General features: G+C 54.3%; 1 protein-coding gene across 9 annotated transcripts in view; it reads left to right on the top strand.

Moving 5' to 3' along the window:
• Nucleotides 1-17,427, top strand: part of MPRIP (myosin phosphatase Rho interacting protein) — a 78,355-nt gene that overhangs the window by 28,204 nt on the left and 32,724 nt on the right. For 4 of the 9 annotated variants that reach the window (XM_027900311.1, XM_027900308.1, XM_027900310.1 and 1 more), the window contains exons 4-10: nt 3,466-3,617; nt 5,505-5,589; nt 9,009-9,219; nt 9,312-9,471; nt 9,676-9,828; nt 15,733-15,874; nt 16,398-16,514. In XM_027900311.1, coding sequence (XP_027756112.1) covers nt 3,466-3,617; nt 5,505-5,589; nt 9,009-9,219; nt 9,312-9,471; nt 9,676-9,828; nt 15,733-15,874; nt 16,398-16,514 — 1,020 coding nt within the window. Of the gene's footprint in view, nt 1-3,465; nt 3,618-5,504; nt 5,590-9,008; nt 9,220-9,311; nt 9,829-15,732; nt 15,875-16,397; nt 16,515-17,427 lie in introns of all 9 variants that reach the window. The other 5 variants (XM_027900313.1, XM_027900314.1, XM_027900315.1 and 2 more) reach the window with 2 other exon arrangements.

Genomic DNA, 17,427 nt, shown 5'->3' with positions numbered 1-17,427 from the left:
AAGTAACCCTGTTTTTCTACCTGAGCCCTGCAAAACTGTACGGAAATTAGGGACTTGCAGATAAAACCCTGTTGATTTTTCAGCAGCAGCCATTGCACCTGGGAGTGCATCACCCATGGAGCATCCAGCACTGTGCAGGAGGATGCAGTAATGCCCTGCTTGGGTTTTTTTCCTTCAGGCTTCTGAGAGGTCCCTGTTCTTTCTTGCCCTCAGTTCCAGTGCCCAAAGAGGGAACTGCTGCAGTTTTTGGGCTCTGCATCCTACAGGTATCCATCCAAAGGTCTCTACATCTCATCTGGAGGCTGCTGGGATTGTTGATGTGGAGAGCATGGCGTGACTCACGTCCTGAGCACCCAGGGAGGGAGAGGAGGAGGAGGAGGAGGAGGAGAATGTACTATAGGCTTTGTGTGTTGTGGAGAGGGACACTGCGAGCACGTGTGTGTGTCAATAGGATCTGTCATTCCAGAGGGAAACAGCAATGCGATTGTTTCTTGGCTCTGGTTGCTCTGCTGGTACTGGCAGCATGGAGAGCTGTAGCTGCTCATGTGGTGCAAGTGCTCCCTTCCTGGTGCTAACGAGGGGCAGGTCTGTGTGCTGGATCAGAGGTGGCTGATGGCACCGAGGAGGGTTGATGATGGTGTCCATAACGGTGTCCTCTGTGCTTCCAGAGGTGCACAGTGCTGTGCTTCCACTCCTAACCCCAGTTAAGTGACACACCCAGTCACCAGATCCAGTTCTGGAGTAGCTGTGTGCTCCATCCCATGGGCAGCAGCATGGGAAATGGCAAAGGCAGGGCCCCAGCACTTGGGGACAGGGCTGTCCCTGAGCTGGGGACTGGCAGGAGCAGGAGCTGAGCCTGAGTGTCCACTCTTCCTCACCTGGACATGAAGCCACCCCAGGGTCTGACGCTGGGTTCAGCCTTGTATCAAAGCATCTGCTCTTCAAAGGGCTGGTTGAAGTCCCAGCCTTGTTGTTGTTGTTTTGGCGTCTCTGCCGTACAGCACCTCCCTGCTTCTGCATTTATTTATTCCCTTACAAATGCAGGAGCCACACAGTCCTCACCTGGCCTTGGACTAGCCCAGGGACCAGCTCTGCTCTTCCTTGCCCAGGGATCCCCCGGCCTTGAGAAACCCCCCAGCCTGGAATGGGGTGCTCAGAGGTGGGGACGGGGTGTGAGCTGCCTCCTTTTCCTCAGTGGAGTTTGCGTGTGTGCGCACACGCCTTTCCACCCGGCACCATTTGCCTTTCACTTCAAAGTGCCTGTGTTGCCTCCAAGGAAGGAAATAAATGGTGTAAAGGGATTTACATCCCGAGCGAGCGAGGCTGCTGGTCCATCAGGTTTCATCTGCTGCTGACAGGTGCAGGGGGGCTGCTGTGGGATGGCAGGTTCATCCCTGCTGCTGCAGGTGCCAGAGGGTCAGTCCTAGCTTTGCTCCAGCCCTTTCCTGGCATCCTGGCTCAGAGGTGCGGTGGTGGACAAGAACTCATGTGTCAGGCTGTGCAAGATGCCATTGTTCACCCTCACAAGGAGGGGTGAGTGGCAAAACCACTTTGCAGGGCCAGCCCGGCGGTGGAGGGGCCCCAAACCTGCTCCTCCGCTCCTGGCACGCTTTGGTCAGGGCGGGGTGTGAGCTCCAAGGGAAGCCGCCCTGAATGCTGCCGTGGGGTTAAAGAGGGAGGAGAGCAGGCGAGTTTTGTCTCTTCCTCTCCTCCTCTGCCAGCTCCCTGCCAAATCCCCGTGGGGCATTACAGGGAGCCAAGGGGTGCCTGTGGCAAGAGGGACTAAGTGGCATCCCTGAGGGACTAGGGCTCCCTCCCTCCTCCTCGTCCCTTTTTCCCTGGTGCAAAACTACTCTGGGTGGGGAAGGAGGTTGGACCGGACCTTACAGTCCTGGAGGCCTTGGCTGTGCCAAAGGCCAGCAAGACAAAAGCGATTCTAAGGCTCCACTTGGAACAGGAGAAAGTTTTTCCGTTGGGGTTTTTATAGCTCCCGGAAAGCGGGGTTTTATTTTTGCTGTCTAAGACAAAAAATCCTCTTAGGAGCTAAGTACCCGCGGCGGTGCAGGGCGGGAGGCTCTGCGTGTGCCAGGCTGGGGGTCTGGGCTCCACCCTTGGGGTCTGTGGGTGCTGATTTTCCACAAAGGAAAAGGGGAGGTCTTGGAGTTCCTGATGTACAACTGGTCCCCGTTCGCTGCAGCACCCGTGATGGCTCCGTGCCACCCCTGAGCTGTCAAAGGATGCTCCCACCCAGGGACACAGCTGCAGGAAAAGCCCTTTTCCTGGGGAAAGGTTTTTTTTCCCACTGCCCCCAGGATGAGTAAACTGGGGGCTTTGTGGGGCTGATCTGAATTTCTCTGGGGTCATAGGCTGGGGACATTGAGCTCTCCCCAGTCGCCCTTTCTTTGCGTGGTGCAGGCTGCTCTTGGAGGGGTTTTGCTGGCAGGAGAGCTTGTTTCCATGGTAAAAACCTTAACAGCATCTGCCAAAAATCCGTCTCCTTGTTGGCCCGGCCATCTGGAGGGCACAAGGAGGCTTTGACAGGGTGACAAGGTGGCTGCAAGCTGCTTTGGGTCCTCCTTCGGTGTCGTTGGCAGCTTGGAGGGGTCCATTTATGCCCCAGGTGCAGGTTTGCTCTGGGATGCTGTGGGGACCCCAGTGTCACCCAGCCTGGTGGGAACAGGCAGGCTGTGGATGGGGGAGCTATGGCATCAGTGCTCAGGGAGGGAGGGCTGCGGGCACCGTGCACCGGGAGCGGGTGGCCACTCTGTAATCGGATGAGCCAGTGCTGCTCCAGATGGACCTGTCAGCTCTTGTCAGTGCTGACACCCCTCTGGGTGTCCCTCCATGTCCTCTCAGAACCATAGGGGCCACTGCCTGTCCCACTTTACTGGGTCTGCTTGGAGCAAGGGGGCCTAGAGGTAACACTGTGTTCACAAAACCCACCAGACAAATAAGGTGCCATCCACACTGTCGTCCTTCCCTGGCAAAATCCATGGGTTTTTTAATTTCAATGAGAAAAACCTGGCGTGTGTGTCTGTCTGTCTGTCTGTCCCTGAGCCATCCTGTGGTGAGGGCAGTGGGACCTTGCTGCTTTGCCACCCCTGTCCCCAGGTGCCACCCCACTAACCCAGATGGTTCACAGCTGCAGACCCAAAGCTGGACACTGGGTACCTTTCCTTGGGATCCCTGTATTGCAGCAGGGGATACTCTGGATATTAAAATAGGAGAAGTGTCTTGCTGGCAGCAATGGACCCAACTGGGCTGTCAGGACTCTTACCTGCCCAGGTGTGTGGCACAGGGCTTTGCTGTGTGCTGGCACAGCATAAGGATGGGTCTGGGAACTTGTGGGCAAAGCATCTTGGTGTGTACGATCCTGGTGTCCACCAGGAGAGGTTTTAGGGCTCAACTCTGCACTCTTTTGTTCCTCTCTCCTTAAACAATACCCTTCTCTCCTTCCCCTTACAGCCGACAACCCTCCCGCAGGGCACCATCAACATGAACCAGTGCACGGACGTGGTGGATGGGGAGAGCCGGACAGGGCAGAAGTTCTCCTTGTGCATCCTGACACCGGAGAAGGAGCACTTCATCCGGGCTGAGAACAAGGAGATCATCAGTGGGTGAGTGCAGATCCGGGGCTGAGCTGCTGTCGGGCTCTTGCATGATCTGGGAGGAAGAGGAGGGTGAGTGGGAGATTGCCCAAGGCTGATCCTGGGTGCTGGGGATTCTGGTGACCCCATGGTGCTTTTAGCCTCGTCCATCCCTGGGCAGACACGAAATCCTGGGATGCAGCCCACCCCCGTGGTCCCAGGGGAGCATCTGACCTGCAAGGATGATTAAAGTATCATCTCTCCCAGGAGTGCCTGCTGCTGAGCTGCAGCAGCTCAGAAACACTGACGATTAGGCCACTGAAACAAGCAACTCAGGGTAGATTTCCCAACTCCAGGTGTGTTGGGTGGTGACCTAGAAACATCCTCTTCCCTCACTCACGTGCTGTCTCGGGTTGAAGCTGGAGCTGGTGAGGGTGCAGAGCTGTGGGAGAGCAGAGCCACTGGCGCAGAGAGACGGAGTGAGGCGGTGCTGCTGCTCACCTGCGAGCGTTTCCCACGTGGGGTTCCTGGAGCTCAGTGCCTCCCTCCCAGAATTTGTTGACATTTGAAACTCGAGCAGGAAGTTGAAGGGATGAAGCACACTCGCTCTTTCCCCCTCTTCCTGAGGCACGGCGGCTCCCACCTCCCCCGGCTCTGGCAGCAGCAGAGTCACTGCTTTCAGCTGAAGTCTCTATTTCCAAGCATTTTCTTGAGTTGCGACTCCCCCCGTTTCGGTAAACGCTTGTTGAAGTACGACATTTTTTTCTACCAAGAGCTTGTGAAATTTTGATTAGATATATGCTGTCTTGTGTTGAAACCTCCCTGCTCTACTGAGACACATGGGCATGGGTCATTCCCTCTCTGTGAACCACTTTGGGCTGGCACACCTGTCCCCTCCCCAACCCCGGTCACATCACTGGGGTTGCAGCGGCTGCAGAGTCGGCATGCAGAGGCTCCACTCCTCCAGCCACGGCAGGAGCAGTCACTACACCCCAAAGCATGGCCAGCCCCCATGCCCTGCTCTTTCCTCCCTCTCCCCACGCTCCGGTTGACAGCTCAGCCTTTGTTGCCGGTCCTGCCTGCCGCGGGAGGGAGAGGCACTGCGGAGCGAGGTGGGGCTGATTTATTGCTCATCGGCCCAGCGATGGGTTTTGAAGCAGCGCATTTGCTCCTGACTGCAGGCATTAATCATCCCAGAGCAGTCCCACTCTGGGGCTGAGCCAGGCAGGTTTCGTTTTCAGTTGCAGCACGACAGGAACATTTCCCTGGCTGGGGGAGAATTTGTTCTACGTTCATTCCCATCCTTCTGGCATTTATTGCTTGACCAAACCCCGCTTGATGTGGTCATCTCCAAACACTTTACAGCAGCAGTGTGTGAAATGGGGGGGAAAGGAGAGGGAGGCAGGGACATGTGAAGCAGGAGTGTTTCCCAGCGGTCCTCAGATACCTATGGAGTTGGCAGAGATGCTGGGCAGGTCGTCAGGCTGCAGTGGCAGGGCACAGGAGGGTCCTCCCCAAGTGACTTGTGCAGGGGATGAACTTCACAATGCCAAGTTCACTCTGTTCTTCCTTGGACAAAAGCACTTTGTGTGCAGTGTGCGGGTGTTGGCATTGCTGAAGGGGGAAGGTCCTGCTGGAGGCTCTGTCCCTCTCCGCTGTCTTTCAGGATCCTTGAATCTTTGCCCCATGTCAGCCTTGGCTGTGGCCTCGCTCTTGCAGTGAGTGGAGTTTGAGCCAAAGCGCCCTGAGGTCATCCCTCTGCCCCTCCTGTCCTGTGTTTTTTTGTCCCCAGGAGCTGGTTGCAGTGATTTCTGGTACTTCAGTTCACCACACTGATCCTGACTAGGTCAATATCATTCCCATCCCTACGTGCTGCCCCATGGCACAGACCTCACCTTCTGCTTTCTCTGCCCACAGGTGGCTGGAGATGCTGATCGTCTATCCCAGGACAAACAAGCAGAATCAGAAGAAGAAGAGGAAGGTAGAGCCCCCAACTCCCCAGGTAACCCCCCAGGGGGACACACACATCGCCACCCAGACCCTTGCCTCCCTCTCAGGGCCACAGCCTTGCTTTTTTCCCTGGGGGAGGTCTCCTCTAACCCTCTGGATCAACTTTCTGCCAGCCTTCTGATGCTGCCTGTGCAGAGAGTGAGAGCTGGGGCGAGCCAGGACAGCAGATCAGTGTGAATTAATTCCTGATCATCACTTCCAGGGTCACACACTTTCCTGGCTGCTTTATGGCCACATTTCACCTCTCGGGGGCTGTTTTGTGGCGCCGGCCCTGCCCACACTGTCTCAAGAGTGGCCACAAAGCCATGTGGTCCCCATGGAGGACCGGGGAGAGGTGCTGTTTATGGGCCATTTCAGCAGAAACAGGATGAAATTCCATCGGGCTCCAGTTACCCCCTTTGAGATGACCCCAGAGATAGTGGGAATGAAAGGAAAATACTAAAGGCCAGGGCCAGGCTGGGAGCTCCGGGGCCGGAGCCGGGCTCTCCAGGGACCCGGCCGTGGCTTCGTGCTCACTTTGACTATAAATGGTAAAAAGTGGGGCCGGCCGTGACTCACTCGTTCCTGCCGGGCTCCCACGTGGCCAGAGTGGGGGAGAATCCCACAGATGGGGAACGTGACCCCGAGGCCAGGCTCGTCCCTCGCCGGGGCTGAGAACAGCCGTGTCCCTGAGGCCGCCTGACCTCCGGGCGCGCGTCCCACCGCCATGGGGGACCGGCTGGGAGGGCTCCTCCAGCCGAGCCAGGCTGCACACCCTGGACCAAAACCGGCACTGGGGCTCCCCTGAACCCTGGTCCCTGCTGATGGAAGTTCCCAGGATGGTCCTGGTGGAAACTGGGCCTGTGGGTGGTTTTTGTACGGCATGTCTCTGAATAAGGTTCCACCACACCACTTGATAAAGATGTTCTGGGCAACAGGAAAAAAAAATGAGGGGGGAATATGATCCTTTTTTGCACACCAGGCTGAGTCACCTCCTGCCAAGGGCTGGGGTCCTTACAGCCCCTTCAGCCCCTCGAGTGCTGACTCTGGTGATGCTTCAGGGAAGGTGCCTCCTCTCTCCATGACCAAGAGCTGATGTGTTACGAGTTGTCCGTCCTCGATCCCCAGGGAGAGGGGCTGGTGCACTGGGGGCACCCCAGTGAGTGGATGCAGCAGAGCAGGGATGCTCTCCCCATCTTGACACAACAGTAGACCCAGGCAGGGTTCAGGAGGGGGACGAGGCGGAGAGAAGAAGGGGCGCAGAGCCAGAAAAACATCATTCTGGGTTACATTTCATCACCATGGCAACTTCTTGGAAACCGTACAGGATCTGAGCTCCTGAGCACCAAATAAGGGAAGTGGCTGCAGGAACGATGCTGGCTCCCCACGGGCAGACGGGCTCCCCAGGTGCTTGGGGATGGGGCGAGCATGGACCCTCAGGGCACATTGCCCCCCTCCCCCCCAGCTTGGGACAGGCCACCCCCAAACCCCATTCTGCTTGCTATCCGCCTTCCACCCTCGCCATCCTGTCGCTCCCAGTCCTGTGGTGCTGGAAAAAGGCTCAAATTCGCTTTGCAAAGCTGACCTCCGTGTGGGACCTGCTGCCGGACGGATGCTGCGCTGTGTCAGGCACTCACAAGCCACCTGCAAAAGCAGAAGCAGCGTCTTTCCCCTGTCTCCCAAATCCCGTTGATGCAGGCAGCTGGTCTGGGGAAGGAGAGAGGATGCTGAGGAAAAAACCAGCACCAAATCTCGCCCTGTGAAATGGCTTCTCCTGAAGTTGGCTGCTGTTCAGCTCGCTCTCCCGTGTGCTGGTGGAGAAAGGCTGATCTCTTTCTAAAGACGGCCACACACTAATCCGGCAGCAGATCATGTCTTAGAGCCACTCAGGGAGGGATGGACACCTTTGTGATTTTAAAAAAAAGAATTTAAACAATGGGTATTCCTGCTATTTCTAACTCTCTCATAGTGTCTGTGGTAGAGCAGAGCTTGGTTGCAGCCAGGAGCTCCTGGGGTATCAGATCCACTTCCAGCTCCCCCCATCATTTTGCATCATCCCTCTGCAAAATCACCAGGATGGGAGCAGTGCAGGGAATATCAGTTTTTGTGGACAGGGAGAGTTACGTGTTTTCACTTTGCCTTGCAAGCAGGTTATAGTTTTAGGCTTTACTGTGCTCCAGCAGAAAGGTGCAGGCAGCAGGAGAGGCTGGACTGCCTGTGCCTGCCTGCTGCCTGTGGGAACTTGAGGCAGGGTTTGGGGCTGAAATCTGGGATTTGAGGCACTGCCCTCTGTTTGCACAGGGGTGTGGCAGGCTCAGGTAAGCAGAGCATGCCCAGACACACTTCATGCAGCTGGAGGCTGGTTCTGCCCATTTTGGTGCATGCTGTTTTTTGGAGCTGTTCATACCCCTGAGCAGCAAAGAGTTAATGTCTCTGCTCCCTTACAGACTTCTTTTTTGGCCCACATCTCTGCCTAATTAAATGCATATCTACAAATAATTACGTGGGGGTGTGTGTAAGGGATATATAAAAATATCTGTCCTGAGTTGGTGATTAGCTTCGGGCTTGGATCAATGAATGAGTGGTTGAGGGTGGAGGGGACCTTGGAGAGTGGCCCGACCCCCTGCTCATGCAGAGTCCCCTGGAGTGGGATGCTTGTGAACTCTGGATCGTTTACCTCCAACACTGCATTCCTTTGGTGTGAAATTTCCAAGGGGATTTTTTTAAAAAAATTGAGGTCATTTGCTGCTTGTTGTGGCTGTGCACAGAGCCAGGACCCATCCCTGGGAGATCCCCCGTGGCACTGGCACAGCTCTGCAAATGCTGATTTGGAGGGGCAGGACTAAAACCCACCTGATGTGGGAGCAGGGGATGGAGAGGATGCTCTTTGCAGCCCCTGTCCCCAGCCTGTGGCTGCTGGCTCAGGCACTCCTCTCCCTACTCCATGGAAAAGGAGCAAGCAGCTGGAAAACTTCCCACAATCCAGAGACTTTGGAGGGGAGTTAATTGTCACTGATTTATTAGTGGCTTTAAGGAAAATAATCTTCGAATGCAGAAGCTTAATATGACAACAGCAAAACATCTGGTAACGAACAAAGCCAAGGAAGGAGTTGGGAAAGCTGCTGCCTCTTCTGGGTCACACTCTGAACCTGGGCTGGCCTGGCCGTGGCCACCAAAGTGGCATCATCCATCATCTGATGGAGCCTGGAGCTCCTTGTTAGCAAGAGAAGCATTTGAGATGATGGGGATTGTTTTAAAACAGCATAAAGCTGTGACACATGGCTGAGCAGCCCTGTCCCATCCCTGTCGTGCTGTGACATGTCATGGGCATCACCCAAACCATGTGGGACCTCAGGGCCAAGCCTTTGGGGACTTTTGAGCGTGGAGCTGGGGCAAACTCTCTAACCCTGCTGTGTCCCCTGTTCTTTCCAGGAGCCCGGTCCTGCTAAGATGGCTGTGACCAGCAGCAACATCCCCAGCGCCGAGAAGGTCCCTGCCACCAAGTCCACACTTTGGCAGGAGGAAATGAGGGGCAAAGACCAAGTGGATGGGGGCAGCGGCATCAGCCCAGCACAGAGCCCCGTGCAAGGCCAGGCCGGGGCTGCCAGCTCCCTGAAGGATCCCGTGCTGGACAGCAAGGAAGGTGAGGGGCCTTGGTAGAATTGGGGTGTTTTTTGTTAAAAGCAGAGCTCAGACTTGAAACCCAGCACGATGACTCCCCTCTCTGTCCCTTAGAAGAGAGCTCCATGAACGGAGACCGGATAGACTGCGGGCGGAAGACGCGTGTCGAGAGCGGGTACTTCTCCTTGGAGAAGACCAAACAAGACTCGAAGCTGGAAGAGCAGCAGCTGCCGCCCCCGCCGAGCCCGCCCAGCCCCAGCACCCCGAACAACAGGTACAGTTATCCCAAATCGCCCTCACAGGAGCATGCCCAGCCCTTTCCTTCCCCAGGTACCCGATCAGGCGACCGAATGATTCACAGCTTCTCTCTGAACTCCTTGGACTCGAAGAGCAGTTGCCCCATGCACAAGGACTCCAGCAACAGAGATGTAGGAAGGGGAGCTGAAAAATCGGGGCGTCCCCTTTCTTTTAAAGCCAGCCGGCAGTACACCACCCTGGCCGACGTTCCCAAGGCCATTAGGATCAGTAATCGTGAGGCCTTCCAGGTGGAGAGGAAGCGGCTAGAGCGGAGAACCCGGGCTCGTAGCCCTGGGAGAGAAGAAGTGGCCCGGCTCTTTGGGAATGAGAGAAGGTAAGGGATGAGTGGCTCTCATCTCCTCCTTGCATGCCTGTAGCGGCACCAGGGTTGCGTCCTGGCCGCAGCCTGGATGGAGCAGGTGGAATTGGCCAGGTGAAGCCCCTTTGTATTCCGGTGCTCCTGGGTTTAAGGGTGCCCATCCACACCGGCCAGGTGGTGGGATGTCTTTAGTAGCGCCAGCGGGCAGGTGTCACCCTGCCTGGCTGCTCTGGGGACAGCAGAACCATGGAGTGGTTCCACAGAACCATGGAATGGTTTGGGTTGGAAGGGACTTTAAAGCTCATATATCCAATCTAAACCCACCCTGACGTTCAGTGGTGTTGGGTGCCCATATTTGCCACGCAGCCCACCCTCCCGGTCTCCGCAGTGGCAGCCGGCACCATTAATTAGGTGAGTTCTCTAAATGGTGTTAGCGCCAGGTGTGTTACGCAACTGCCTAATGAGCTGAGAGAGGTTTCAAAATGTCACGGCGTTAATCTGGGAGAGGAGGGAGAGGCGGGTGCAGCGCCAAGGCAAGGCTGCAAAACAGCTCAGTGCGGAGGAGGGCAGGGAGGGCGTCCGCGTGCGCCGGCGTGCCGGGTGCTCCCCAGGAGAGGCCAAGGACGGGCTCCGCTTGCCCTGGGAGAGACACATTTGTGCAGTGAGGGCAGTGGAGCAAACTGGGAGACAGGCCCCGGGTGAGAGGGCCGCCTGCCAGTCTGATTTTCCCGCCCTGGTTTTCCTCCGGGCATGTTCTCTCTCGCACGGTTTCAGCCGGAGCTTCTCCTCTCTTTCTTCCCAGCCCCTAAAGGACTGTTTTTCCAGCCTGGCTTCCGAGAGCTGGGAGCAGGTCTGGGATGTACAGCACAGCTTTGTGCTGGTGCTGCCGCTCGGCAGGAGGATCCCAGACCTGGCCCAGAGCGTGCACAGCGAGTGCTGGGCTGGGAATAAACGAGGAGAGCTCAGGTTTGGCCTCCTCTGCCGTGGGAATTGGCTTTTCCCCAGGATGGAGGAGGGGGATGCCACACTGGTCCCTTGGCCAGCCTGGCTGGGGACAGGGCTGAAAAAAGGCTGGTGGCTGCTGGTTTGCAGGTTGAGCTGGTGCTGCCTGTGGGTGACATCCTGTCCCTGCTGGGTTTGCTTGCACAGGATGCCCTGGCCAGTGCCTGTCCCCAGTGTGGCAGGACAGTGCATTCCTCCAGTGCCAGCAGTCCCTTGCTGCAGCTCTGGGGTATCATGCAGCACTGGGATCATCCTGCATGGAGCTGGGGAGCAGATTTACAGCAGATAGCAGGGCTCTGGAGAGGACACTGCTGCCAAAGACTGTCCTTTTTTAATGTCAGCCCCACTCATTGCCTGCTGGCGGGTGCCTTTTCCCAGGGAAAGTCTGCTTTTCCCAGCCCAGCTGGGGCTTTATCAGTATTGGCAGGAATTTCCCTGTGTCAGCCCAGGGCCTTTATCAGAGCAGGACGGGTGTAGGGAGAGGAGCCGGCGCTGCACCAGGCACTGGGAACTTGCTGCCCATGGGGCAGAGCCCAGTCCAGCATTTGGGAGGAGGGTGATGGCAGAGTAGGGTGAGGGGTCCCCACCTGCCGGAGGGCTTGGCCAGGGATTGCAGCTTGCGGTGCTGGAGGAGTGTGCTGTGAACAGGGATGGTTCAGTGGGTGTTCAGGGATGGGCACATTTGTTTTCTCCTCCAGTAACCTGGGAATTGGCCCGAGCAGGTGGTGTGGGTGCAGAGGTCCTGGGACACCCGTGTTGGAGCTCTCAGGTGGACTCAACAGGGCGCAGAGACGCAGTCTAGTGTCTCATCAAAGAATTAACATTCCCCAGCACCCTGCTCAGCTTGGCTTGGCTGCTTTTTAAACTTGAGTTTACTTAGTCCTTATATCCCTCTCATTTTTCTCCTCTGAGCTCAGACTGTGCTGTTTGAGGTTGAGCAGATACAATAACTCACTTCCATGCTGTGGGGTCGGTTTTTTCCCCCTGGTTTAACACCATCTCTAATAATCCCTCTCAGTAACCCACTAACATGTCAGGGGACACTTGCCTAAAATCACATGCCCCATGCCAACCCCAAAGGCACCAGTCAGGCATCGTTCAGATCTGCTTTTCAGTGCAGCCAAACAAAGTCACTCTGATTCTGCTGGTATTTTCAGCTCTTTCTCCCGTTTTTTTGTGCAAATCAGTGCAAGTGTCAGAGCTATGGATGGAAAAGAATTATTTTAGGTACCCAGTGCTGCATCCTGAGTGACACATGTTAGGCTTAGCTCCAGCTAAAGCCGTTTGTCGAGGCTTTTCCTCTTGCTTCCTTATCAGGAAGAGTTATTACGTGACTTAAGTCCAGGAATTTTCCGTGTTGACCGTTTATACCTGACTCTGCCTCCACGCCCCGTGCAGACGTCTGAGCTCGCAGCCACTCAGAACCAGGAATCAGAAAACAGGAGATAATCTCCCTGATTTTGGCGGAGCGGCAGAGTGCGAGTTCCCTCTGCTGGCACGTGGCAGGACGGGGCTGCGGCACCCACCGCGATGTCCCTCGGGGCTGGGGGAGAGGGGCCGTGGGCAGAGAGGTCGAGCAGTCCCCCAGTCTCCCATCTCAGAGAGCCATCCCTAGGGCAGAAGAGCAGGGGCAGCTCTTTGGAAACCCCGTGGATGAGTCTTGAAGTGTTGCACGCAGAATCCCAGCTGAGGTGAGCTGCCAGGACATCAGTCCCCATATCCCAGCAGGGCTCTGCAGCTGCGGGGATAAGCCCTGGCACATCTCAGAGGAGGGTGCCAGCAGTTTTTGGGAAGGAGACCACCATTGGATGGGGAGTCCCTGAGGTGCAGAGACCCAGAGCCCCCTGGGTGCAGGCTCACCCACCTTCTGCAGCTCTCTGGGGAGAACCAGCATTTCTGGTTGGCAAACTTCGCTTTTTTGCACAATTCCAGGGGTGCAGCCTCTAAATCCACAGCTTTCCCAGTTGACCCTGTGTTCTCAAACTGGCAGGCAGGAGTCCACTGTGGCATCTGCCAGACCTCCTGTAGGAGTGTGGTCAGGGGCTGAGGTGTATTTTCTAGCCTCAATAAAGAGCAGAACTGCCTGAAACCACTTAAGAGATTTTTTTTTCCTTGAATTCCTTCTCTGGAGCTTCTTGAGATGCAAAGCTCAGCTCTGCATTCTGCTTCTCCCCATACATAGGAGTGTCTACTCTCCCAAATATATATATTTTTTTCCTTGTATAACTATTCTCTTCATACTTGTGGACCTCTTGGGAAAATTATCCTTTCTTTTTCCTGACACTCACTATCTTTCTTGCTGCTAAATAATGAATGAATCCAATAAAAACAAACCCTTTTTTCCAATCAAAGAAAATCACTTTAATGATAGCTCGTGCTGGTTTTTAGAGCTTCCTTTCCCCACTGCACACCCCCCACACTAACAGCCGAGACCTGCAGCCCGGGTTTAGTGGCCTGGAAAAGATTAACAGCCTGCATGGCAGAGGAATTCCTTGGGATGAGCTTTTGTAGCTGAAAAGCACTGAATGGCACTGCAGCTTTTAAAATGCTTCCTCCTACCTGTCCCAGCCTTGTTTTGTCCACACGGAGCTTCTGTGTGGAGGGAGCAGCTCTCTCTGACACGTTTTGGAGGGGAGGAGAGCCCTTCCCTCCCCCTTCCCCCAGGATCTCTGGCAATAACATCTCTCAAATGTTGATCTAATGGGAAAAAGAAAGATTTCTTTCCTGTAATCCGGATGATATTAACCCTTGGGGCTGTGATTTGGTTGCAGTGATTTATTTTCCTCCTCCCTTTTTTCAATGATGACGAATGAACTGGAATGATTTTGATTTTGTTTTGTATGTAGATGCAGATATATAATTTCCTCTTCTGTTCATTCATTTTCCAGCCTTGTTTTCTTCCAGGTCTTGTTGCTCTCCACCTTCTCCTGCTGTGTTGCTGTGTGACGTGTCCACCTTTACTTCGCCTGCTTCGCTACCATCTCATCTCAATCTCAAGCCGTAGAACAACCTGGTGGTGCAGCCCCTTTCATGAGAAATCAACCTGCTTTTGATTTTGTTTTTATGGTTTTTTTTTTGGTTGGGTTTTTGTTCTTTATTTTTCTCCTGATTTGTTTTTTTCTTCAGGCCTTCACTCAGTAGGGCACAGACAATGTTAATTCGTGGATCTCTTATTTCCTCCTGAACTGAGACTCAGAGAAGGCTGGGCCAGTGTAAAAAGGGTTAAAAAAAAATTGGGACTCCAAAACAATTCCCTGTCTGTCAGTGAACAGAGAACTTGGATTTATGTTCCACAGCCTGGCTTATGTTGAACATCTCACAAGCAGAATATCCCAGGGAAACTGGGAGCTCTGCACAAGCCCAGGATCTGCCCACTCCCAGTTTGCAAACTGAGAGGCAGCAGGGGCTGAACAGATGTCCTGTAAAAGCGTCAAAGATCTTTACAAATTTATGAACCAAAGTCCTCCCCCAAAATTTTGTCCCTTCCTCCTTGGTTGTGTCCTGGCAGCCTTGGCTCTGAGCAGCAGTGGGGGGCCCCCAGCCTCCTGGGGGATGTGATGTGCTCAGACTGTTCCTCTCATTTATGGAATTTGGTGCAAATGTTGGTTGAAAACTGAACATCTCATGGTTTTTGAGCCTTTAACCTGCTGTTCCTTTTTTTTTGGGAAGTGTTAAAAATGGGTGTTTTTGGATAACCTGTTTCTGCATATGTGGTTGCCATTGTGATTTTCATGCACATTAGAGGTTCACACAGAGCAAGCAACCCCAAGGTTAAATGTGGCACAAGTGGGTCCAAATTTTGTGTCAAGAAACCACCTGGATTGAGCTTTTTGGGGAGTTTTGAAATGGACCTTTAAACCTCACAGCTTGGAGCACAGCTGGCATTTGCTGGTGGTGGGTTATTGCTTCACGTTCCCAGGCTGTGATTAAGGACCTGAGGCTGATTCCTGCCTGAACTCCTGGGAATGCAAACTCAGACACCAGCAGGTGCTTCCTCTCCTGTGGGTCAGCAAGCAGCTTCTCATGCTGAGCCAGCACTTTTAATTCTACCTGCAGAGGCCTATTTGCTCATCCTTAGGAGCATCCCTTTCATTTTATCCAGGTTTGGCTCCTGCTCCATCCCCATTCCTTTGTAGTTCTCCATCCTCAGAGACACAAGTTGCCACGGTGTGATGGGCCACCAAGGCGGTGTCTGAGAGACCCAAGTTGTGCTCCCTGCTGTCCATATTGGATTTGCAGCTCAGTTTAGGGGAGGCAAAGGCCCCAGGTTTTTCAGGGGATGCCCTGCCACGGCACAGGGTACTCCTCATCTCATTCCCCTTCAGCTGGTGCGTCCTGCGAGCCAGACCCGTGATCTGGAGGCACCTACGGACAGTCCTCACTCCATGCAATCCTGTGGCTGTTCCCTGTGTGGGGCTGAGTTTTAAGAGGGTACCTATTGCAGTGAACACTCCGGGAAAACCTGACACCCCTTTATTTCTGCACCCCAGCTTGGTCTGACGTATCAGAGCTCTGTGGCCTGGGGGGCCATCGGTAGCTGCAGTGCTAGAGGGTAGAGCCAAAGCTTAAGCCAAAGCTGCTCTGTAGTCCCTGCTTCCCAAAGGGCTGTAAAATTCACAAGTAAAAAGTTACCGGTGGTTTTGCGAGGGTTTTCTAGTTATTGAAGGTGCTACCTGTGGAGCTAAATAGTGTGAGGGTTTTTTTCCCCACTTTGGCCATGGATAAAAGGGAGTTTTACCCTGGATTTGGGCACACAGGAGCCCTCAGAGGAACAGGGACCCAAAAGCCAGGTGTGCGTGAACACCGGGTCAAGCAATTCTGCAGCCTTAAACGTGTGGGGTTGTACAGCTCCTGTGCAGTTGCTGCTCCTGTGTCTAAAACCTTCTCTGGTTTCCCCTTTCTCTCTCTGTTTTCCAGGAGATCCCAGGTAATTGAGAAATTTGAGGCGTTAGATATCGAGAACGCGGAGCACATGGAAACGAACGTGCCGGGGGGCGCTGCCCTTTCCAGCGAGACGCGGCAGGGCAGGAGCGAGAAGAGGGTTTTCCCACGGAAACGGGTGAGCTGCCTGGCTGAGGTCTCCTGGTGGGCTCTGGGGGGATGGCACCTGGGATCCTGCAGCGCAGGAGAGAGCATTCAGCTCCAGGGTTTGTCCCTGGGTGTGGATCTAGAGTCACAGGCAGCTCCTGCAGGAGCCACACGCTGTGTGTGCTCAGTCTCTGCGGGTTTGCCACTTGCTGCTCTGCTCCCGTGGCCCAGGTGTAGATCAGAGTGGCAAATCAGGCTGTCTTTTCTCCTTCCTTCAAAATATAAAGGGAAACTTCGGATCTGGCGTGGCAGGACACATCAGGATGGGGTGAAGTAACAAAAGAAACAGGCGGGTTTGAGAGTCCCAGATACGCTTGGATATATTGGGAACAAATTAATGCCTGAGAGGACAAAAAATTTGTATTGCCAAAGAAATGACACTTGTTCTGAGGCTGAGATGCCCCTTAAATAAAGCAGATTTTTATGCCACGAGCCAAGAGAGCAGGACTCTGTCCTAGTTCCTGCACTGATCTGGGCTAATTCTGCTCACACAGGACTTCACTTGCGAAGGAGCAGCCGTGGGCTCCATCCTGGACGTGTCTGCATCTCCCCTGTCCCCACATCGCCGGGCAAAGTCACTGGACAGAAGGTCCACGGAGTCCTCTATGACGGTGAGCCAGGGGGCCGTGCCCCCTGCCTTTTGGGAGGGACATGAGAGGCCTTTCCTCAGCAGGTCCAGTGAAAACTGCCCTGTCTGCTGCTTTCCTCATGGTCAGCATGTAGGATGTGGGACATGCTCACATTTGACCCTAAAGATCATTTTGTTCCAACTCCCCTGCCACAGGCATGGGCACCTTCCACTCAACCAGGCTCCTCAGAGAGTTTTCAGAGGGCCAGCACATGTCCCAGTTTTCTAATGCCGCTTCCTTGATGTTTATGCAGTTGGAAGTGGGTGTGAGTGGGATGAAGGCTGCCAGGGAGGGCTGAACCTGCCCTTCTGAGCTTTCCTCCCTTTGCATATTTCAAATGCTCACCAGACCTGGAGGCAAACAGTACAGAACAAACACAAAATGCTCTCCTTTCCCTCACCACCCTTCTGCAGGGACAAAATAAATACACTTGCTAATCTCTCAGATAGATTACAGAGCTACTGTAAATACAAGTTGCATTTTTTGCGGACAGACAGCTTCCATTCAAGGACTTATCAGAATAATGCAGCAGCTTGGCGTTTCTGGAGCTTTTTGGATAGACTTGTACAGCCATAAGAGTGAGTTTTAAATTCTTGGTGGGAATAGAAAGGTGTAAGAAGTGCATATGAAGTGGCAGTGCACATTATCTAGTGAAGGGAAGATAATCATACAGGTTTAGATTAGGTATTAGGAAGAAATTCTTCCCTGTGAGGGTGGGGAGGCCCTGGCATGGGTTGCCCAGAGAAGCTGTGGCTGCCCCGTCGCTGGGATTGTCCAAGGCCAGGTTGGACAGGGCTTGGAGCAACCTGGGATAGGGGAAGGTGATTGGAACGAGATGATCTTTAATACCCCTTTCAACCCAAACCATTCCATGATCCTATAATTCAATGAATTA

Source organism: Empidonax traillii, unplaced genomic scaffold, assembly GCF_003031625.1.
Source record: "Empidonax traillii isolate 1590-97213 ecotype Southwest subspecies unplaced genomic scaffold, ASM303162v1 scaffold717:size860381, whole genome shotgun sequence".
NCBI classification, from domain to species: domain Eukaryota; kingdom Metazoa; phylum Chordata; class Aves; order Passeriformes; family Tyrannidae; genus Empidonax; species Empidonax traillii.
The sequence above is the reverse complement of the archived record's forward strand: the minus strand, read 5'-3'. Positions and strand labels throughout refer to the sequence as shown.